At 41.6% G+C, this 19730-nt stretch overlaps 1 protein-coding gene across 1 annotated transcript in view; it reads left to right on the top strand.

Annotated features, from left to right (window-relative positions):
• bin3 (bridging integrator 3) overlaps positions 1–19677 on the top strand; it is a 32190-nt gene extending 12513 nt beyond the window's left edge. Inside the window, exons 4-9 of the mRNA XM_044197991.1 lie at positions 2318–2379; positions 4089–4225; positions 9666–9706; positions 14283–14424; positions 15519–15653; positions 18072–19677. Of these exons, the coding sequence (XP_044053926.1) occupies positions 2318–2379; positions 4089–4225; positions 9666–9706; positions 14283–14424; positions 15519–15653; positions 18072–18218 (664 nt within the window). The 3' untranslated portion in view covers positions 18219–19677. The remainder of the gene's footprint in view (positions 1–2317; positions 2380–4088; positions 4226–9665; positions 9707–14282; positions 14425–15518; positions 15654–18071) is intronic.
• Positions 19678–19730: the final 53 nt, after the last annotated feature.

Here is a 19730-nt window from a genome sequence, read left to right as displayed (position 1 = left end):
ATCTTGAGTGTACAGGCATTGGTCTCAGAGCAGGCTGGTTTGTTTACATGGTGAGACGCTTTCACCCACTATCCCGCAACCCGATCTCCAAAACTGGCAGGGTTTTACTGTTATACTGTTATTTTCCTCATCTCATATTTGTCTCCTTTCATTACTCTCCGGTGTTAACTGTCAGCCAATTTACAAGACTATTTCAGTTTTACATGATGCCCTCCGTTGACTCTGCCATTCATTGCATTCAAAAACAAATCTAGTTATGTAGTGAATGAATTCTGCTTCCATTTGCTGCCATCACAAAGACAGAAAAGATCAAACTGACCACATATCAGTATTTCCAGATGTTTTTAACAATGTCAGAAGCAATTTGCTAGTTGCAGGTATGACTCAAAACAGAATTGTAATATAATAGCTGCGTGGAAATATTGTCTCATAGGTCAGTTTTTAAATTCTCTTTAGATGTTCTCAACAAAACTTTGATGATTATCTGATCATACACAACCTGAACTCTTCACAGCACATTCATTGTCCTGGTCTACATGTACATGAAATTGTATTTACTGGACAACCTATGTTATGGAAACAGGAAGAAGCCTTCTAATTATTAGATACTGACACAATCCTGCCAGAAATATTGGTGATAATATTGACTATAATGGTAGTAGCATTTGCTACAATTAGAAACGTCTAGGCTATTTTCTAAATATCTGGAATGTAAGAGTGTATTTTATTACTTTAGAGGAAGGCTGATATGGGTTATGAGCCCCCATATCATATCAGACATAATTGGTGAGAGAAATACAAGAAGTTACTGTGGAGATTGTTTTGACAGAATGTTTTTTTCCCCAGTGGTGTGAACAATAAGGGATGAAGTTACATCATTTACTGCAAATGACATTTTTGGAACAACCTCCATCTGGTCTGTGGCGATTGAGTGCAAAATCCTAAAAAACGTCAAGACAAACAAAAGCATGTAGAGGACAAGTTATGATATGATATGAAAATAATTCGTATTTAGTTACCCTTAGACCCTACCTCCTCAGAGTTTACTAGCCCTCTGTAAGGGCAAAAAAAAAAAAGAATAATTGAAATTGCAGTCACAGATCACAATTTAAAATGAAAGCTGTTATAATAAAAATGCAATCTGACATGGGCTAATAACACAAAATGTATGTTTTTTTTCTACTGTTGTCCAGGACCTGACAGGCAGTTTTTACATTTTGTCACAAAATAGCATGTGTTATGATTGTACTTTATGTGATTTACAAGTATTTAACTAAGAAGTTATTTGGCTTCAAAACTCTTGGGATTGGCCTGCGTAAACTGTTTGGTTTAATTTTATGATAACACAGTATGTTGCCCTTTTTCGGAGTTAAACATTTCCTTGTCCTTCCTGTCTCTTGTGTTCAGTTTTATGAAATGGAGCAGTGTGAGCTAACTCATTTTGTTTAACAGTTTAAATAGCCAGTATCGAGGCAGCAGAGAACCAGTCACATTCATGGTTCATGCACCTGTGGGTATGCTAGAGTAACCCACTGTTTTTGTTTCCCAGCTGCTGAACAATTAAAAAAAAAACTGTCATATGTGTGTTACCAATGTCTTTAAATCTTGTGGCCAGTGGCCATAGTGCCCCCACCAGAAATCATATGGGATTACACAGCTATTGTCTTCCTAGTTAATGTAATCCCTCAAAGCAAAGATGGAAATGAAACCCCACCACATTCCCTTTTTCATCAAACCAGGAGAAGTGATATGACAGCAGTCTCAGGGGAGATTCTAAACCCCTCGTTTGCCTTAATTGATATAATGAATGGCGTGTGTTTTCAGCCTCCATAGTCTGGTAATTGCCATTTTTAACACCCATCAATGGAATATGTGCAGTGGAATGATTGAAGACATTAATGCTTTTGAGCGCAAATGTAGTTGACAGTAACAAGAAGGATTTCCTGTATTATTAATTAGCTAACGGATGTTATAATAACATTTTATGTGGAATCAATGAAATGTGTAATTCCTTCTTGAACCGTGTTTTTTTTATATACTGATTTTCTTTTCTAGGTTTTTGGTTTGGATCTTTTCTTTGTCCATGTCAACATGTCTTTAGTGGATGGAAAAGATTTTGAATTATATATTAATTATGATACGGGTGTGGAGACGGTGTACTTTTCACGTTTGTCATTTTTTTCCTGTTCTGTTTCTGATTGTTTCTGTTTGTTATACATTTCAGCCCTTATTTCCCATAGTTTTCAGTGTTATTGATGCTTTACTGCATTACTAGACCAGAAGCTGGCTGATAATCATTCCTTTTCTTGTCTTACAGGCTGGAGGATCAAACAAAAAAGCTTCACAAGGACATGAAGAAAAGCACTGAGGCTGATTTAGGTGTGTTCTGCCACCAACATGTGTGTTACCGCCGGGTGTGTCATTGATCTCCACTTATTCACCAACATACTTGATGTTGCTTGGCAGGTTTTTCAGGGCTAGAAAGACGTTTGGTTGTCTTGGTTTGTTTGGTGGTGCGTCAGCTCGCCAAACGACTCGACAAATGAGACGAGTGCGGGCCTTTGCCTTAATCTTTTATAGGTTTTTCTAGGCTATCATAGTGTGTGTGTGTGTGTGTGTGTGTGTGTGTGTTTTGGAATTATGAGTGTATCTTTTTATTCGATGTTCAGTTAGGGCTCGATTTGTCTACCATCTCTGTCTTCATTTAGTCACGCAATTGTCAACCACAGAAACCATGTTTACTCTACTTTTTATTTGCTTATTTGTTGGTTTTGGAGTTTTGTATTTGGGAAGCAGCAGTAGACATGGCCTGTGGTAAGTAGTCAGTTGTGGGGGTGGAAAAGCAGGGACGGGTGGAGGAGTGAGAGGCTTCTTCATTTCCTCTCCTTTGTGCTCTGAAATATGGATGTCTACATCATCAAAGTGTCATAGCTGTCAGGCCCTCATTATCGTTAATGGATTCCATCTGTTGCACAGGTCCCGTCTTCACCAACTGCTACCAAACAAAGAACTGGACCTGCTCTGCATGTCACCACTGCATTTGATTCACTGCTTTCTATATCAGCTATCATTTATGAAGTCAAGGGTGGTCATATGTAGAGCTCTATTGAACTCACTGCCAATTAGCTGGTGAGGGACGATAATATCTTTTAAGGGCTACTCCGGTTCACAATTTCAATTAGACTAAGTAACAAAAGGCGAAGAAAGTGGCAGGGATAACTGTGATTTTCATACTTAGAAATTGTTCATCTCCCTTCAGCCCCAGGTGATTACAAGAGACTTTAGCTTCCCTTATTTGCACACTACTAATACAAATAATTAAATCACTACCCTCAGGTTACCTTTTTGATTTTCATGACCCTAAAATCAACATGACTCTCGTTTATATCAGACAATGTCAAATCAATCAATTTGTTACTTGTCAAATGGAGAGAGATGCAGAAACGCCACACCACAATAATTGATTGGTTGAAAATTGGTCTTGAGAGAATCCCAAGGTAGTGTGAAAAGACTGTTCCAGATCTCCATGAAGCCCACTTTCACCACAGCCTCTCCCGTCAGCTTGTGTCTCCTCAGTGAAGCTCATTTATTTTGACTGTGAAGCCCTAATCTGATATGTGCTCTGTGTCTAAACAAAGTGGCATGAGTGCAGATTAACAGTAATTGGTGCTGTCAGTGTAGAAACATTGCAAAGATTTTTGGTGCTCTGGTGAATATTCAACACGGCAGCCGGCCCCCCAACCCCCATAGATTTTTACAATGGAGGCAGTGCTGTGCCATTCTACTTTTGCTCTTTAGTTCTTTCCCAAAAGCTCACTTTTGAAGAGCCTACCACATACCAACACATACAATGATGAAACACTAAAGCCTTAGTGTAATCCACAAAAATTGTCCCCATGGTTTAAGAAAAATTTTAAAATCTGGTGTTGATTTGGATTAGAACATATAGATGAGGATATCTTCAGTAACCCTTTATATGGGCTGTAATCTACATGATTGTCTTAGTTATCTAAGTTATTTAACTGCGTTTAAACAGTATCCTCTGCTGTGTGTGTGTGTGTGTGTGTGTGTGTGTGTGTGTGTCTCAGCCATGTCCAAAGCAGCAGTGAAGATCTCTGCAGACCTGCTGAGTAACCCGCTGTGTGAGCAGGACCAGGCCTTCCTGGAGTCCATGACTGCTTTAGATACAGCCATGAGAAGGATGGACTCTTTCAACCAGGAAAAGGTCAGACTCAATCCCACAGTCTTTCACACTTTAAATTTTCAGTGTGTTATCTCACTCTTTTGCTGTCCTTCTCTGCTTTGTTTTCTTGGCACTTGCCATTGGCACTGATACCATTCGATTGGTACCAGGGGAAATGTCTTTCCTCAGACATACAAAGTAGGAAACTAGACGAGTTTTTGTTGAAAATTAATATTTTCATATTTGTCAATATTGTGCAGCCTGTGGACTAAAAATTATCCGTATGTCTTTCCTTCTGCTGTTTTTAAAAAGCATCTGTGGCATCATCCTCTATAAGCTCAAGCTACTGGTTATCAGCTGTGAAAATTGATGCATTTGTGACTCACTGGTGTCTGAAATATCTCATACAATGGGAAGGCCTTTTCTCAACAGGAAAATACAGTGGTGTGAAAAAGTGTTTGCCCCCTTCCTGATTTCTTATTTTTTTGCATGTTTGTCATACTTAAATGTTTCAGATCGTCAAACAAATTTAGCCAAAGATAACACAAGTAAACACAAAATGCAGTTTTTAAATGAAGGTTGTTATTATTAAGGGAAAACAAAATCCAAACCTACATCTTCAGCCATTCAGAGGTGGACTTGCTGGTGTGTTTTGGATCATTGTTCTGCAGAACCGCTCCAGAAGTTCGCTTCAGCTTGAGGTCACGAACAGATGGCCAGACATTCTCCTTCAGGAGTTTTTGGTAGACAGCAGAATTCACGGTTCCATTTATCACAGCAAGCCTTCCAGGTCCTGAAGCAGCAAAACAGCCCCAGATCATCACAATACCACCACCATATTTTACTGTTGGTATGATGTTCTTTTTCTGAAATGCGGTGTTACTTTTACGCCAGTTGTAATGGGACACACACCTTCCATAAAGTTCAACTTTTGTCTCGTCAGTCCACAGAGTATTTTTCCAAAAGTCTTGGGGATCATCAAGATGTTTTCTGGCAAAAATGAGACAAGCCTTGGCCTGCAGGCCTGCAGTTCTTTGGATGTTGTTGTGGGGTCTTTTGTGACCTCTTGGATGAGTCGTCGCTGCGCTCTTGGGGTAATTTTGGTCGGCCGGCCACTCCTGGGAAGGTTCACCACTGTTCCATGTTTTCGCCATTTGTGGGTAATGGCTCTCAATGTGGTTCGCTGGAGTCCCAAAGCTTTAGAAATGGCTTCATAACCTTTTCCAGTATGATAGATCTCAATTACTTTCTTTCTCATTTGTTCCTGAATTTCTTTGGATCTCGGCATGATGTCTTGCTTTTGAAGATCTTTTGGTCTACTTCACTTTGTCAGGCAGGTCCTATTTAAGTGATTTCTTGATTGAGAACAGGTGTGGCAGTAATCAGGCCTGGGTGTGGCTAGAGAAATTAAGTTGTGTTTTAATAGGAGGGGCAATCACTTTTTCACACAGGGCCATGTAGGTTTGGATTTTATTTTCCCTTAATAACAACCTTCCTTTAAAAACTGCATTTTGTGTTTACTTGTGTTATCTTTGACTAATATTTAAATTTGTTTGATGATGTGAAACATTTAAGTGTGACAAAAAATGAAAAAAAAAAAAGAAATTAGGAAGGGGGCAAACACTTTTTCACACCACTGTATGTCCTACCACAAAATTCATCGAAGTAACTGTTCACATTACTTATTAACATAAACAGTTTGGCTTCAGTTCAACACTTTTCTTTTTACATCGATGGTTCACCCCACCTAATATAGTCTTTAAATGTTACAGTTACAGAGAAGAGCAGCTCTAATCAGCTTGAATCACCAAAGACAGACAGTCCAACAGGCAGACCCAAAGTGACATAGCTATCCATAGAGCCACACTGCTAGTGTGGCTAAATCACTTCCTTCACCTACGTTTCCTCTCTTGCCTCCCTCTCTCACAGCTGTACTTTGTGAAGATCTCTTCTTTGGCTGTCAGGCCTCTTCAGATTATTTGCCAGGTGCACTTCAGATTTTTGATTAGAATCATCGCCACAGGTAGTTATAATGTGAATCATAGTGGCACCGCATGTGTGCATCCTCAAGGCACTACACTGTGAAGGGTAGACTTTAAAGAGGAAAAAATACAGGAGATCACACTAAAGCATATACCGATTGACTTTTTTCCATCTGTGTTTTCTTGACTCATTGCCCTGCTGTTAGGTGTTCTGGACTTTTTACATTTGTTGCCTTAAAAATATTCCCCTTTCTTTTCACATTTAGTTGTGTAGCAGAATGATTTCATAACCTTTTACACAACCGTGATCTAACAAGGTGAAAATGAATACCTTTCTAAAAAGTACATCATTTTTTTCTTCCATAGTGAAATTGTAGTGTAGTATCTCAGGAACAGCAGACCATCTGGATTTGTACATATTGTGTTGAGTGGACATGATTTATATTTTCTGCTAAACCTCATGAACTGGACTCATTTTACATTCAAGGTCAAGCTATAACCCTTTTCCCCAATATATGTGAGTGAAGCAGTGTCCATGCTATAACCCAAACTCCCATAGAAATGCCCCTCTTATCATTAAAACCAATTACATCAATTTTGAAATATTTATGAAATAAATCTATTTTGAAATAAATCTCATCACAAAGAAAGTTGAATACTAGATTTGTATTTTAGGTGTAATGTCATGTCATGAACTTTATTTCTACTTTGATAGAAAGCGACTTAAATGTCACAAAGAAAAGGAAAATCTTTGTGTTGAATGTACAATATGCTAAACGTGTAAGGTGGCGTTTAAGCAGCTATACTGTAGCAGTCACTTTAGTTTCTTTCCTTTCTTCTTTAGCTTTAACATATCAGTCTTTCAGACTGGCTTTGCTCACAGCTCATCAAATTTTACAGGAGCAATTTTGAGTGACTAGACAAAGTAGAATGTGGGTTGGACTGAGCGTGTGGGTTTGTGACCCGGTGTGCGTATGTTCCAGGACTTGGCTTGGTCAAGTGCCCAGGATAGCACTCCTGCCAGTTAGGCTGCTTTCAGTATAGAGTAACTTTTACATTCTTCAGATTTTATACAATATCAAATTTGCTTTTTCTTTTATTTTCACTGTCTTTGAATTCGAAGGTCGAAAAATTTTCACCAGTGCTGCCACGCACACTTGACTGTCAATAGATAAGTGATGTTGGTTAATAATCCACCTCTTTTTTTCTATGTCATTTGAAGGCCAAAGTTTGTAGATAGACTCTTTCAACATCAAAGTCTCCCATCTTACCTTTTTGCTCCTAGCTAAAATTGTAACCTTTATGTCCGCCAAACCTGGGAGGTCAGGCCATGGATCCTGCTTGAGCTTGCACAGCTCTCCTCGGTACCCTCATCAACTCATTCATCTCTCATTTTAATTTAATTTTGTACTCTCACATTTTAAGCAGTCTCCTGTAGCAAAAGGCGCAGCTTGTCTTTATAGTGTATAGTTGTGATTTCATTTTCTGGCTCCATGCTGTGTAGTTTTCCTGTTTGGCTCTGTGAATGGGATGTGCTTGACAGTGATTCAGCTAGGCAGTACAGTTTTTCACTAGTGGAGGACAACAGTCACCAACTGTATTGACGTGGTTGTATTTATTTTAACACACTTTCATCCAGAGTGGGTTTTGACAGCTAGGTCACACCGGATTTTCTCTGCACTTCTTTCAGTCTTACTAAATAAAAATCCTTGCCTTAACACAATGTTCAGTTCCAGGTTTGGGTAGGGCTGTGTGGCTCCTTTTTGTAGAGTGGCTAAAAGTGAGCTAAAGGCAAAATAGTGATTGTGAGCACTTTTTGGTCAGCCTGCTATGTCGAATATCACCTCAGGTTTGCTAGGTGTTTAAAATCCAGCACAGCTCACTCGAACACTACTCGAGCTTCTCCCTTCAAGCTGACTGTTGATTCTGACGGCACCAACAGAAAACCCTATTGCTCCAGCAAAACAGACACAAAAGCATCCACCCTTTGCTCTTCTCCGTGTTGAGACGAGATGTTCCGCCGCAGGGCCTGCAAGTGAGAGAGCCAGCAGATAAAACGTGCAGCGATAATGAAGGCAGCAGTGGCCCAGGTCTGTGTGTTTATTTCTGGGGCTGAGGAGGGCGCACAGCCCCGCCGGCACACTGCTGCCGAAGCTGAGCCCCAGTGTAGATGGCGGCAGCGCAGTAGAGGATGCTCCGTTTGGAGGGATATTGATTTCCTCTGCGATCTGTGTGTATTTTTGGGAGGCCTGTGTGCCAGGATGGCCTCTGCCCCGTGACTCACTGATGGAGACTACTGCTTGAGCGCCGGCCTCAGGCTCTGCAGGGCCTCCAAGGAAAAGCTATGCCCCCCCCCTCTCTGTGGGAAGGGGCAGAGGGTAGAGGGCACCAGCATGCTTAAGCAAATCTGCCGCTGTTGTTCTCCCTCCTCGCTGCATGCTCTTACCTTAGAAGCAGCGGCGCAGCTCAAGTCGGGGGGGGGGGGTAAATATGTAAAACAAAGAAAATGTGAATTCCCTTGTACTTATTTGTTATTGGTTCTCTGTTTTCCCTCAAACCACAATCAACCATTTTGTACTTGGAAATCTGCCGGTGTGAAGCAGTGAGTGTTGCTGTATGTTCTCATGGATGGTCAGGGCATTTTTACAAAGCACAGCTGCGATCTCGCTTCCTTGTTGTTGTGTGATTGACTGTCCTTCCAATAGCGAGTGAACATATGATTAGTGGAGCTGCTTACTGTTCTCATGCAGCTGTCACTTCACATATCACTGCTTTAAATTATCCTTCACTGTACTTAGCATCTACTCTTCACTTGACTCGATTGCCTGGTTAACTTAGCATTCTGTCATGCTCCCAGATCTAGTAGTAACAGTCACATTGAATCTGCAATGTAAATGACGTTGGAAACTTTATTAATTGTGCGCCAACTTCTGTCGATGAGACTTGGTGCCGAGGCTGGAGGCCTCGAGATGAGATGTTCGTTTACTTCCATTTAACACCCCCCCTTCCCCTCCTTCCCTCCCCTGTCGGTTCTGGCAACCAGAAGGAGAATGCAGGAAAATATAAACTGTTATTGTTAAAATGTTTGTTTGCAAACGAACTTTCATCTTGTAAGGCAGCCCATCCTCCACAGGATTTGAAATCAGTTGGGCTTTGCTTTCATGTCCGTCCCCTGACAGTTTCATCCTTTTGTATCGCAAGCTCAATGAATATTCAGGGGTTTCTCCTCAGGGCTTGTGTACAATAAAAGAGGCAACGTCACGAAAGTTTCTTTGCAAGCACCCCCCCCCTCCGTGTGCTCTGTTTGAAATGTACACAATTGTTGATGTTTGTGCAGTGGCATTACCTAGCAGCTAATGAGCGAGCGATGTAGAAGCTATTTTGTTCCGACTTCAGTTTTGATGTAACTCAATTTGACAATGAATAACAATTTCTGATATCACTTCCCTTGATATAGTAGTGCTTATCGCTTATGTTAACAAGTGTTCTTTTTATTACAGGTCAACCAGATCCAGAAGACCGTTATCGACCCTCTGAAAAAGTAAGTGTCCATCTTGATTTCTCGTACTCTTGAATTTTTTACTGCTATATTGTAAGGGTTGGCTTTAAATGTCTCTCTGTACCAGACCAGGGTCAAATAGTTGTTGCCGATAAGTTTGTTTGGAATAGCAGAGTGATGGAGTTTTTCACATTGACAGTGAATTTAAATGCATTACAAAATCACATGCAAGTACTGTAAAGGCACTTTAGTTCAGTTTTTGTGGCTTATGTGGTAAATCCATATGACACTCTGGGCAGATTAAGCCCAGTGCCCCATAACATTTTTATTATTTGACCCAGCTCTGCTCTATACAATGGTAGTGCAGGACCACAGGATGGACTGCAGTGTAGTAATACAGATTATAAAAATGAACTAGGGAGTGAGTTGTGCTGCTGTGGAGGTAGTGTGTCTGGAAGAGAGTTTATTTGGTTCTCATTCTTAATACTCGCCCCCATTTGAGCAGGCTGTGAGTGCTATTCCATTCCTTAAGGCTCATTTTTTCAAACATGCACACACACACACACACACACACACACACACACACACACACACACACACACACACTGTACACTCGCACATGCAAAGCAGAGGTACTGAAGGGAGTGGTTGGACTATCCCACCCGTCTTCCGGAGCGCTTGTTAAGGTTTTGCTTCCTCCTCTTGGCTCCTCCCAGGAGATTAAACATATGCTGTGTAAGAGAGCACGTGCATATGTTTCTATTGCAAGTGCATGTTGAACCCTATAAGCCTGTTAGTTAATTTTTCAAAATATCCAATGTGAAGAGATTCCACTAGAAAACATGAATAGGTTGGGTCAGTGTCTGTTTGTGCGTGTGTGTGTCTGTGTGCTAAGCCCTTTCCTCCTCATGTGCTCTGGTGGCAGAGCAATGACAGGATGGAATGGTTCTAATTTCCTCTTCCTGGTGGGCGGCAGGCGGACGTGTGGGCAGGCTCAGAATATGGCAAAGGGCCCAGCTTCCTGGGCCCAGAGACGTGGATTGGTTGAGGAGGAGAACTGTCTCAGGACAGAGCACACTCTCACACAAACATACACAAACACCAACCCAGATTCTGGAAGGGGTGCTGTCTTACAAAGATGGTATTTTAGACCATAAAGTTAGGCATTTACATGATTCTGAAATAGAGCAAAGGAAGTAAGTTCATAAACAAGTTTTGAAGCCAAGCTAAACTGATTTCTTCATTAACTTTTTCACTCCTTAAAAACATAGCACTATTAGTTATTAGTTTATCAAAGTGTCCTCTGTAGAAAACTGAGACACAAAAGCTACTATACTTGTTCCATTAAGATTCCATTAGTCCATCACTAATGAATATTTTTTATTGTTTACTTAGTCTCAAAATACTCTATTGATGATCTTGTGTCATAAAGGGAATTAGAGAAGAGTTGAAAAGGAAAACGTTAATGTTAATGGAAGACCTTGAATGGGTTGTGTGTGTATGTCCATGTGTGATTGCTATTTAAAATGTTGGCATCCATCTTTAATTAGTGTGGTAAAATGTACAGCAAACAAATGAAAAAGAGGCAGCCCCCCCGTGTCTCTTTCTCTCTCAGGCCCAGATGTGAATTTCATCTACTCAGCAGGGTCACTGAGTGACATCACTGTGTTTATGTGAGGGGAGGGGAGTGCGTGGGCTTTGAGGCATTTGTGTAATCTCGGCCTCCTAACCTAGCCCTTTCTGCTCTGTTGCTCTTTTGGATGAGACAGAAGTCAAGCCTGTTTTGAGACCTCTGCCCTGGGTAGATCACTGACTGGACAAGCCACATTCAGCCCCCTCAATCAGAGGAAGACTCTGCCCCTGGAGCAGGTTGTAAGGCCTGGCCGATTTTGTTATTGAATTTTTGTAATCGAAGTTCAGTTTTTTGTACCCAGGATGTTTGCTATGAAGTCATCTAACTTTTTTTCCCATCGTATCCGGTATATCGTATCCAGGCTGCGTGAGTTGTCTGAGTTTTGATCAACAAAGCACAAGGCAAGTTGCGGCAGATCAAACTCTCCTTCTGCTGAGACAAAGGAAGTTCTGCTGACATGTACGTCACACGCACAAGTTCCCATGGCCCACTGCTCTTAAACCATTTATACAGCAGGTGGTAGTTATTTTACATTCACACCAAGCATATTTTAACGAAACTCGCCACGTGATGTAACCTTGTCTGACACCCTTAAGTCTTCATCTGAGACCGTGACACATTGGAAGTGGTAATTTGCACATAAACAATTCCCTTTCCCATATTTTTAGTGGTTTGCTGTGTATTTTTTTCAGTAGTGAGTTATGTGATGGTGATAGTCAAGAGGGACAGCCAGCCTTCTAGACTGAGGGTGTCTAGACCAGACTTGGGCTTGGCTGATGGGTCAGACTGGCCCGTCTGTGGATTGGCAGCTGTTCATAAACACACTCTCCGGTCCAGATGCTATTTCCATCCAGCCTGTTCACCACACCCTGACCTGTCACATGGACAGTGGTGTGCCCTTGGCCCCCGTGCAGCCCACAACTAGCGTAAGACCTCATTCAGGCAAGACTGACCGCAAATGCAGACCTAGCCGGCTGACCGGTAGTTGTCCAGCCAAGGTCAGGACATCGAGGGAAAGACCAAACTATCATTACAAAGTATGTATAGTCACCTTCAACCAGGGCCACTGCTGCATATTCTCGTGTGGGATCCTTTGACACAGCTGAGTCACTATAACCTCCGGACACAGAGAGCCCTGAATGTAACAGTGAGACATCAGCACCCAGCATGGAAAGGACAGGAATAGGTTAACAAGCAATTGGCTTTGTGTCTAGCTCTTCCTTCTTCTGTGCCAGGAGAGCAGTGGCCCTTAAGTCTCTCAGTGTGCTAAAACATAGTAGTTGCTGGCAGTGTTGTCCCACTTTAGAGCGCAAACAGCAGGCCATCATGGTGTGTCATGAGGAAATTGCACGGTGCTGTCAGGTGAAGTGCGCTGGTAAGAATGTGATCAGCCTGAAAGCTGGTTTGCTGCTGCGTTGTCATCCGCCAATAGGATTGTGTTGGAGAGCAGTCATGCCTAGAGGGCAGTTACATAATCCCTTGGCACTTCAAGTATGTGTACACTGGAAGAGATAGTAGACTTGAGGATCGGCATCCACCCCTGCTATAAACTGGGCCAAAGTGGTATTTTATAAATAGTGGTAGAGCGTGGGCCGCGGGGCAGGGCTGAGCTGAGCTCCGTGATGTCACTCAAATGCTACAAGACCACTCCTTGCTTAACTTCCTGTAGTAAACAATCCCTGCTTGTCTGAGACTGAGCCTCTCTTCGCATCACATTCTACTCCCCCTTCCTGCCCTCTGGTAAGGTGTATGGGCAGACACAGCCGTGATCTAGGATTTCACAATCAGTTCCCTGTGGACTGATTGTTCCCCATGCTCTGATGTGGTTCCCTCATCAGAGCATGGCATGGGTTGGCATGGAGAGGAACATAAATCATGAAGCCCACACATTTTGTGGCCAATAACACTATGGGCGGAGAAGCACATAATAAACTATTGTAGTAGTGTGCCTACACAGTTGATGAAATGCTTTAAATGAGTCATTCAAAAAGGCTATATCTCAGTCTTCATTACGATTGTTTTTGTTACTGACTCACATGTAGCAGACACCTGTGTGAATAATCTTGTGGCCTGCTTTTTAAAAACACTGTCACTGGTTTGTGTTTACGTGTTAGAAAGGTCAAAAATGAGTTAATGCTTGCTTGCTTAGTTTGCTTTGCTATTAATTTGTTAATGTATGCTAGGATTTTAATAACAGCTCATGCTGCTGTTTGATTTCCCCTTCACATATATTATTTGTTGTATATCATTTGTCTTTTAATACTAATAAGCATACTCAATTTAAAGAAATAATGTTGCTGTATGTTTATGGCGCATACATTCGACGATACTTTAATCTTGTAGTTTAGATGTTATCTATCATCCATTAACTTTCATTTTATTTATTTTTTTACTAAATATTATTGGGTTGAATATTTCCTTTATATAGTATTCCTGCTTCCCATTAAAAGCAGCTACAAAACCAGTGCAACAAGTCCCAGGATGAAGCTCAGACTCCTGTTGCTAAGTTACAGATGAGTGTTTTCCTATTTTTAGTGCTGAAGACTAGGATTCTCGTTGCAAGAATATATTTTCATTTGGAATATGATAATTGTCACAAAATGAATTGTTTCATGCAATTTTGAACTACAGTAATTAGATAATAGATTAGAGGACGCTTAATGCAGGGCTGTCCTCTGGGGTTTGAGAGTACCTCTACAATAAGATGTAGAGGAGAGGGATTTTATTAATTCATAATGACTTTTATTAAGATAGGATGCAATGCAGAATGCATGTCTGCAAATTTCATAGAGCAAGGAAAGTGTTTTAATGATTTCAGTAACTTAAGTTTCTCCCATAAAATTCTGTGATGTGAGATATATATAAAATAAAGTTGTTGTTTTTTCTTTCATATGAGTACTCTGGTGTGTGTGTGTGTGTTTTGTTTAGTGCCCTATTGGTTGTGTCAGAGACGTCTAAGGTTGTCTGTGTGCTGGTTTGTTGCAGGTACAGCGGAGTCTTCCCTAGCCTCAACATGGCAGTGAAACGCCGGGAACAGGCACTGCAGGACTACAAACGGTTGCAATCCAAAGTGGAGAAGTATGAAGAAAAAGAAAAAACCGGGCCCGTTATGGTCAAACTACATCAGGTACTGTGAGTTTAAATCTTGCAGCAGTGCACATGCTTGTCCACTCCAATGCTCCCTCTATCTGCAGGGGACCAGAGTTCACTTGCTCTTACATGTTGTGCGTATTGTGAATTGAGCCCAATAAGTGGAAAAAGACACAAATGCTGACTGGATATGAACAAAAATAGTTGAGCACATGCATACTGTACATGTGCGCTCCTTCACCCACGCAAGCTACCAGGCTCTCAAGTAGTGCCTTTTCAAAAAGGCACTGCTGCACATCTACAGGCACGTAATTGAGAATTGTAGACACACATACACATACACACTATGAGGCCACTACTGAAGCGCACACATTCACAGATAGCGCTGCAGTGTTGCCTATGCTATTGCCTCTAACACATCCTCACATGGCGAGCCACCCACACACATTGAGAAAAGCACTGTCAGGGGAACAAAGCCTTGAAGAGGCCCCTACATCCCTGCCCTTTGAATCCCTGTGCACTTAAAGATTTCAACTGGCATGTAATAAAGAAAACTAACTAATGATCGTATCATAATACAGCAGATAAACAATATGTTGTAGTTTGAATATAGCAACTCCCCCCTTCCCCCTAATAAATAAAATCTCACCCTCTCACACATTCATTGTGCATTCCATAACTCCATGCCTACAGTAGACTACCCACTAATACATTCACACACAGATCAGTGGTGCTGGAGTCCACTCACAGCCAAGTCTGCCCACATTACCCACTCCTCCTCACTGTGGTCGTGATTACAGCCTTCTTTTTTTCTTTCTTTTTTTTGCACTGCTTCTCCGTGGGAATTAGGCAAATATCTTTCTGAACAATACGAAAAAGGACACTAAAGATGGCTCCAGTTCTGAAATATACTTAAAATACTTAAAACTAACTTGTTTCTCTTTGCAGGTATTTGTTTTTCTCATAATCTGCAACTCATGCACCAGTTCTAGTGGAAGAATGCGTAGAATTATGTGTAAATTATAACATGAGCTGACATGAGTGAAGTGAGGGGATGTTATGTAAAGCTAGAACTGATAGTGACCGCTGGTGACCTGTTCTTTTGTTTCCCCTTTCCCCTCCACACCACAGGCCAGAGAGGAGCTCCGACCGGTCAGGGAAGACTTTGAGGCCAAGAACAAGCAGCTGCTGGACGAGATGCCCAAATTCTACCACAGCCGCATCGACTACTTCCAGCCCAGCTTTGAGGCTCTCATCAGGGCGCAGGTTAGTGACCCCCCACCCCCCTGGAGATGCATACACACAATGAGGCACTCACGCATGCACGCACACACCCACCCCACAGTGTGCTGTTACACCCTCTGAGCGTTAGTTTAACAGTGGATAAAGTATCTGATGGAAGGGAGTGTATAATCCTGGCCGTCTGTCTCCCTCCACGCAGTCCTAATGTGATTAACCCCCAGTGACGGCCCACACTACTGTGTTTATCCCAGGAAGGCCTCATCTGTCTGGCTCCACTGCAGCCCTGCAAGTCTTCTCTAACCTGAACCTTCTTTTAAAGCAGCTGGGCGTCTCAAGTTAGCGCCACCATGTCCCCCTCCCCCATCCCAGACCAGCCTAGCCATGTCATTTCCTCTTTAGGACGATCACTAGCACACTCCTAATTAGTTAACTAGATTATCCCAGACCTAATGACAATTATGGAGTTCAATGATGTACTTTGAAGTTAAAATTAGCAAATTGAGAAATCAACTATAACCAACATTAAATATTTCCACAAATCTGAGCTCAGGTCTTTTCTCTTTTAAGTTTAAATCACATGTTTACCTTATTGCCTGGCTTTGCATGGTGCAAGAGCTCTTATTAGTCACACTAATGCTATTTTAGTCTGTCTACATTATCTTTATTCATGTAGCTCACACACATGAATGAGCATTTACACATGTTTATATACACACACACACACACAGCCACACGTGGGTGTCCAGTGGACCAGTGGACTTCAACCCCAGCCTTGCTGCATGTGCTTGGTTTCATCCTCCACTCCCTTCTCTCCCAGCCGCCGTTGCTGCTCAGCTCCCAGCGGCAGCAGGAAAAGGCACAAAGGCTGCCTTTGTTGTGAGCCTTCAGCTTCACTACCACAAGTCCTGTCCAGCGACTGTCAGTGGGACACTTGGCCTGACCTGTCCACCTGTTCAGATGTTGATGAATTGAGACATTGTCTTGATTTTTTTTCCCCCCCTCAGTTTTCCATTCTCTGCTGCATGTGTTCAGTGTAAAAAAACACTTAAAAGATTACTTTTTGTCCCTTTTTTCAGCTGATTTTCTTTGTTTCCTGAAACAGTGGTCACGCATTGTTTAAGGACTTACTGGATAGAATGCAACTTAACTTATTCATTATTTTTGTAGGCTAAGAGGTCTAAGTGGAACCTCTCTGTATAAATATTAAGCAGCTGGGACTATGGTATGTTAAAATGCCCAGACAGAAGTCGCATAAATTAAAGCTCTACTTTATCCAAAGGCTCCTTTTTGTATCATAGGTGGTCACAGTTGTGTGAGGCTGCGTTTACTACTTGTGGTGACTCGACTAATTGTAATAGTAGAGTGTCTTTGCTACAGAGGGCACCCAGACACTGATCTGGTGTACATTATCATCAGTGGCCCTATGGACATTTCCGATGGTCCTTTCAACAAGCCACTTTTGGGGAAAAAAAATATCCGCTTTACCCCCACAAACAGCAGTAACCGGATACTTATGGCCCACTCATGTGGTTTAGGTGGCAAATACTGGTATAAACATACAAAGGTCTTTCAGACTGAGCACTTAAAAAGGATTGTACAATGTGTAGAAACTTTACTTTTTTTCCCTATTGGCTGACAGTGTCAAATCTGCTCATGACAGAGTGAGACAAATGTTATTTCTATATAAGATGCGTGATTCTTAGTTTATTTTCAACTTGACCTAGCCCTTATTCTGTTGTGACCCTTAGTGAAACAGCAAGCATTTCTCCCACCGGTATCTTGGTTGGTCTTGCTGTTCCGGCCTACAGTAGGACACACATGCAATTTTTTGAGAATCCAACGATGTCCCCTTAAGAGCATGGTATCGTATGCATCGCTGCATGAATAAATATTGAGATATGTGTGTGTGGGTTTCATGGGGTTGTATTTCCCAGTACTTTCATTCTCTGCCTACTCTTCTGGAGTCTTGTAATGTGATTAAAGTCTATTAATCATCAAAGCAACTCTCTAGGGAGCCTGACTCATGAACTAAGGGGAAGAAGCAGGGGTGGGAAGTGTCAAGAAAGCTTTCAGTGAACACTCTCTATCTCGTGTTCAGATTGGGAGAGAAAAGCAGGGTCACTACCCACTGAAGTGTTGGGTTTTTGGGGCTTTGTTGGAGTTGTTTGATATCTGTGGGCTTCCTCTTCTCCTCTTGAATCACTTCTCATTAGCGGGGTTGAAGAGGTATGAGACCAACAGCTTCTGACTAGTGTAAGTAACAGCAAGGTTACATTGTGCGAGTGGAGCAGAGTTCGAAAATTGAATTTGGAGTTTTTCCTGAGAGGCATCTAAGAGAGGTCTGTGGATTGACCCTGTCCAGTCTTTATCAGAGGACAGACAGGACTATTTTTTTCTGCCATCACAGACTAAGTCTTTTTCTTTTTCCTTCCTGCCCCCCAGGTGGTCTATTTCACCGAAATGTACAAGATCTTCAGCGAGTTAACAGACCAGATCGACCAGGCAGGGTTGACTGATGAGCAGAGGGAGAGGGAGACTGAGGCCAAGCTCAGCGAGTTGCGTGCTCTGTCCATTGTCGCCGACGACTGAGGGAGGAAATCCAAAAACCAGGAAGGGCTCCTTTCATGCCTCTCTGAATGGATCACACTCTTTTCAGCTTCCTCCATGCAGTTCAAACGGACAGCGATGGCCTTAACCTGATTATCAGTTTGTTTCCTCGCGGCCTCATCACCCCCCCCCATTCCTCTTGCACTACACTCCCATGTTTCATTCTCCTTGCAAAGACTCTCTGCAACTCAAAGCAGCTGAAATGCCACATTAATTAAGCCATCAGCCAAGTGCAACATTATAAGCCAATATGTCGGGGGTTTTTTAGTAAAGGAATCAAACAGTTCTCGTCAGAACTAATTAACGGGGTTACACTTCTTTGTTTCAGAGATGTCTATAAGCATTTATTTCTAAAGTAGGAAATTACCGAGTAAATGTTTTTATTAGTCACATCTGCTATGTTATCAACAATCTGTGAAGTAGAGTTTTTATTTCCCAACTTTGAAATTACAAACACTACAGACTGAATGTTATTTAATGTACTGCGGGTTATCGGCAAGAAAATGTATTTCTGTATTTTGGCCTTTGCTGGTTATCTTTAAGTTTAGCTCTGTGCCATGTTGTGTGAGGGCTTTTTATTGGACTTTACAGGATGATAATGGTAACATTTCCTGTGCATAATGTGCCTACATTGTCCTGACTGTGGATGTAACATGAAAACTAACTTGTGTGAAGTGATTGTGCCTGCCTTCGCAGCGGTCGACCACTCAGGCTGCGGAGAGAATAAGTCCCTGTTGAAGTGGAATCGCTGTCCAAAACAAAGACTGGTGCTCCCTCTTGTGGAAAATACTGATTATGACATATTTCCTTTTATTCACACTATCCATCATTTGTTCTATTGTTGTAGTTCAGTTTGTCTGTTAGCAAAGAACTGCACACATTGTTGGCACTCTAGAGAAAGTCCTCTCTCTGTACCCTCTACACCAGGGTTGGAAGCCAAATTTTTTTTGGCTTTCCTAAATTTTGGACCAAATCATACTAATAGTCATTGCACTCCTTTGTTTCCACTTTTATCAGGTACTGCCTCAGTATGATAACACGCTCTGGTTAATGGGGCTTTATGGTAATGTACACACACTGATTGCTCCCATATCATGTTAGTGGATTTTTTTTTTTTTTTTTTTTTTTTTGAGGTGTCACACCAAGAAGTTGACTATTTATTCTTTGACAGACAGGTTTTGATTTTAGAATTATTGAAGCAAATGCGTAGCCGATTGCCTGTCTTTGTGTTCTGCAACGCAGACTGTTTGATTTACACGTTGATGAAGGTGTTTTTCTAAATAATTCATGTTTTTAAGTTGTATTTTTTTTAAACAAGTGAATACTTTAACATTAGTTTTATTTAGGTTTCTAAATGTATTAATATCACAATCTGTTAAACGACTCATCAGCTGTCATCTCAATTTATCATCAATTGTGAAATAAATAACTGAGAATAGCATCCATATAGACAATCTGTATTATTAACCAATTACTATTGTATTGTTTCCTTGA

Source organism: Siniperca chuatsi, linkage group LG5, assembly GCF_020085105.1.
Source record: "Siniperca chuatsi isolate FFG_IHB_CAS linkage group LG5, ASM2008510v1, whole genome shotgun sequence".
Lineage (NCBI taxonomy): Eukaryota > Metazoa > Chordata > Actinopteri > Centrarchiformes > Sinipercidae > Siniperca > Siniperca chuatsi.
Note: the sequence above shows the minus strand (reverse complement) of the source record. Positions and strands in the feature narration are given on the sequence as shown.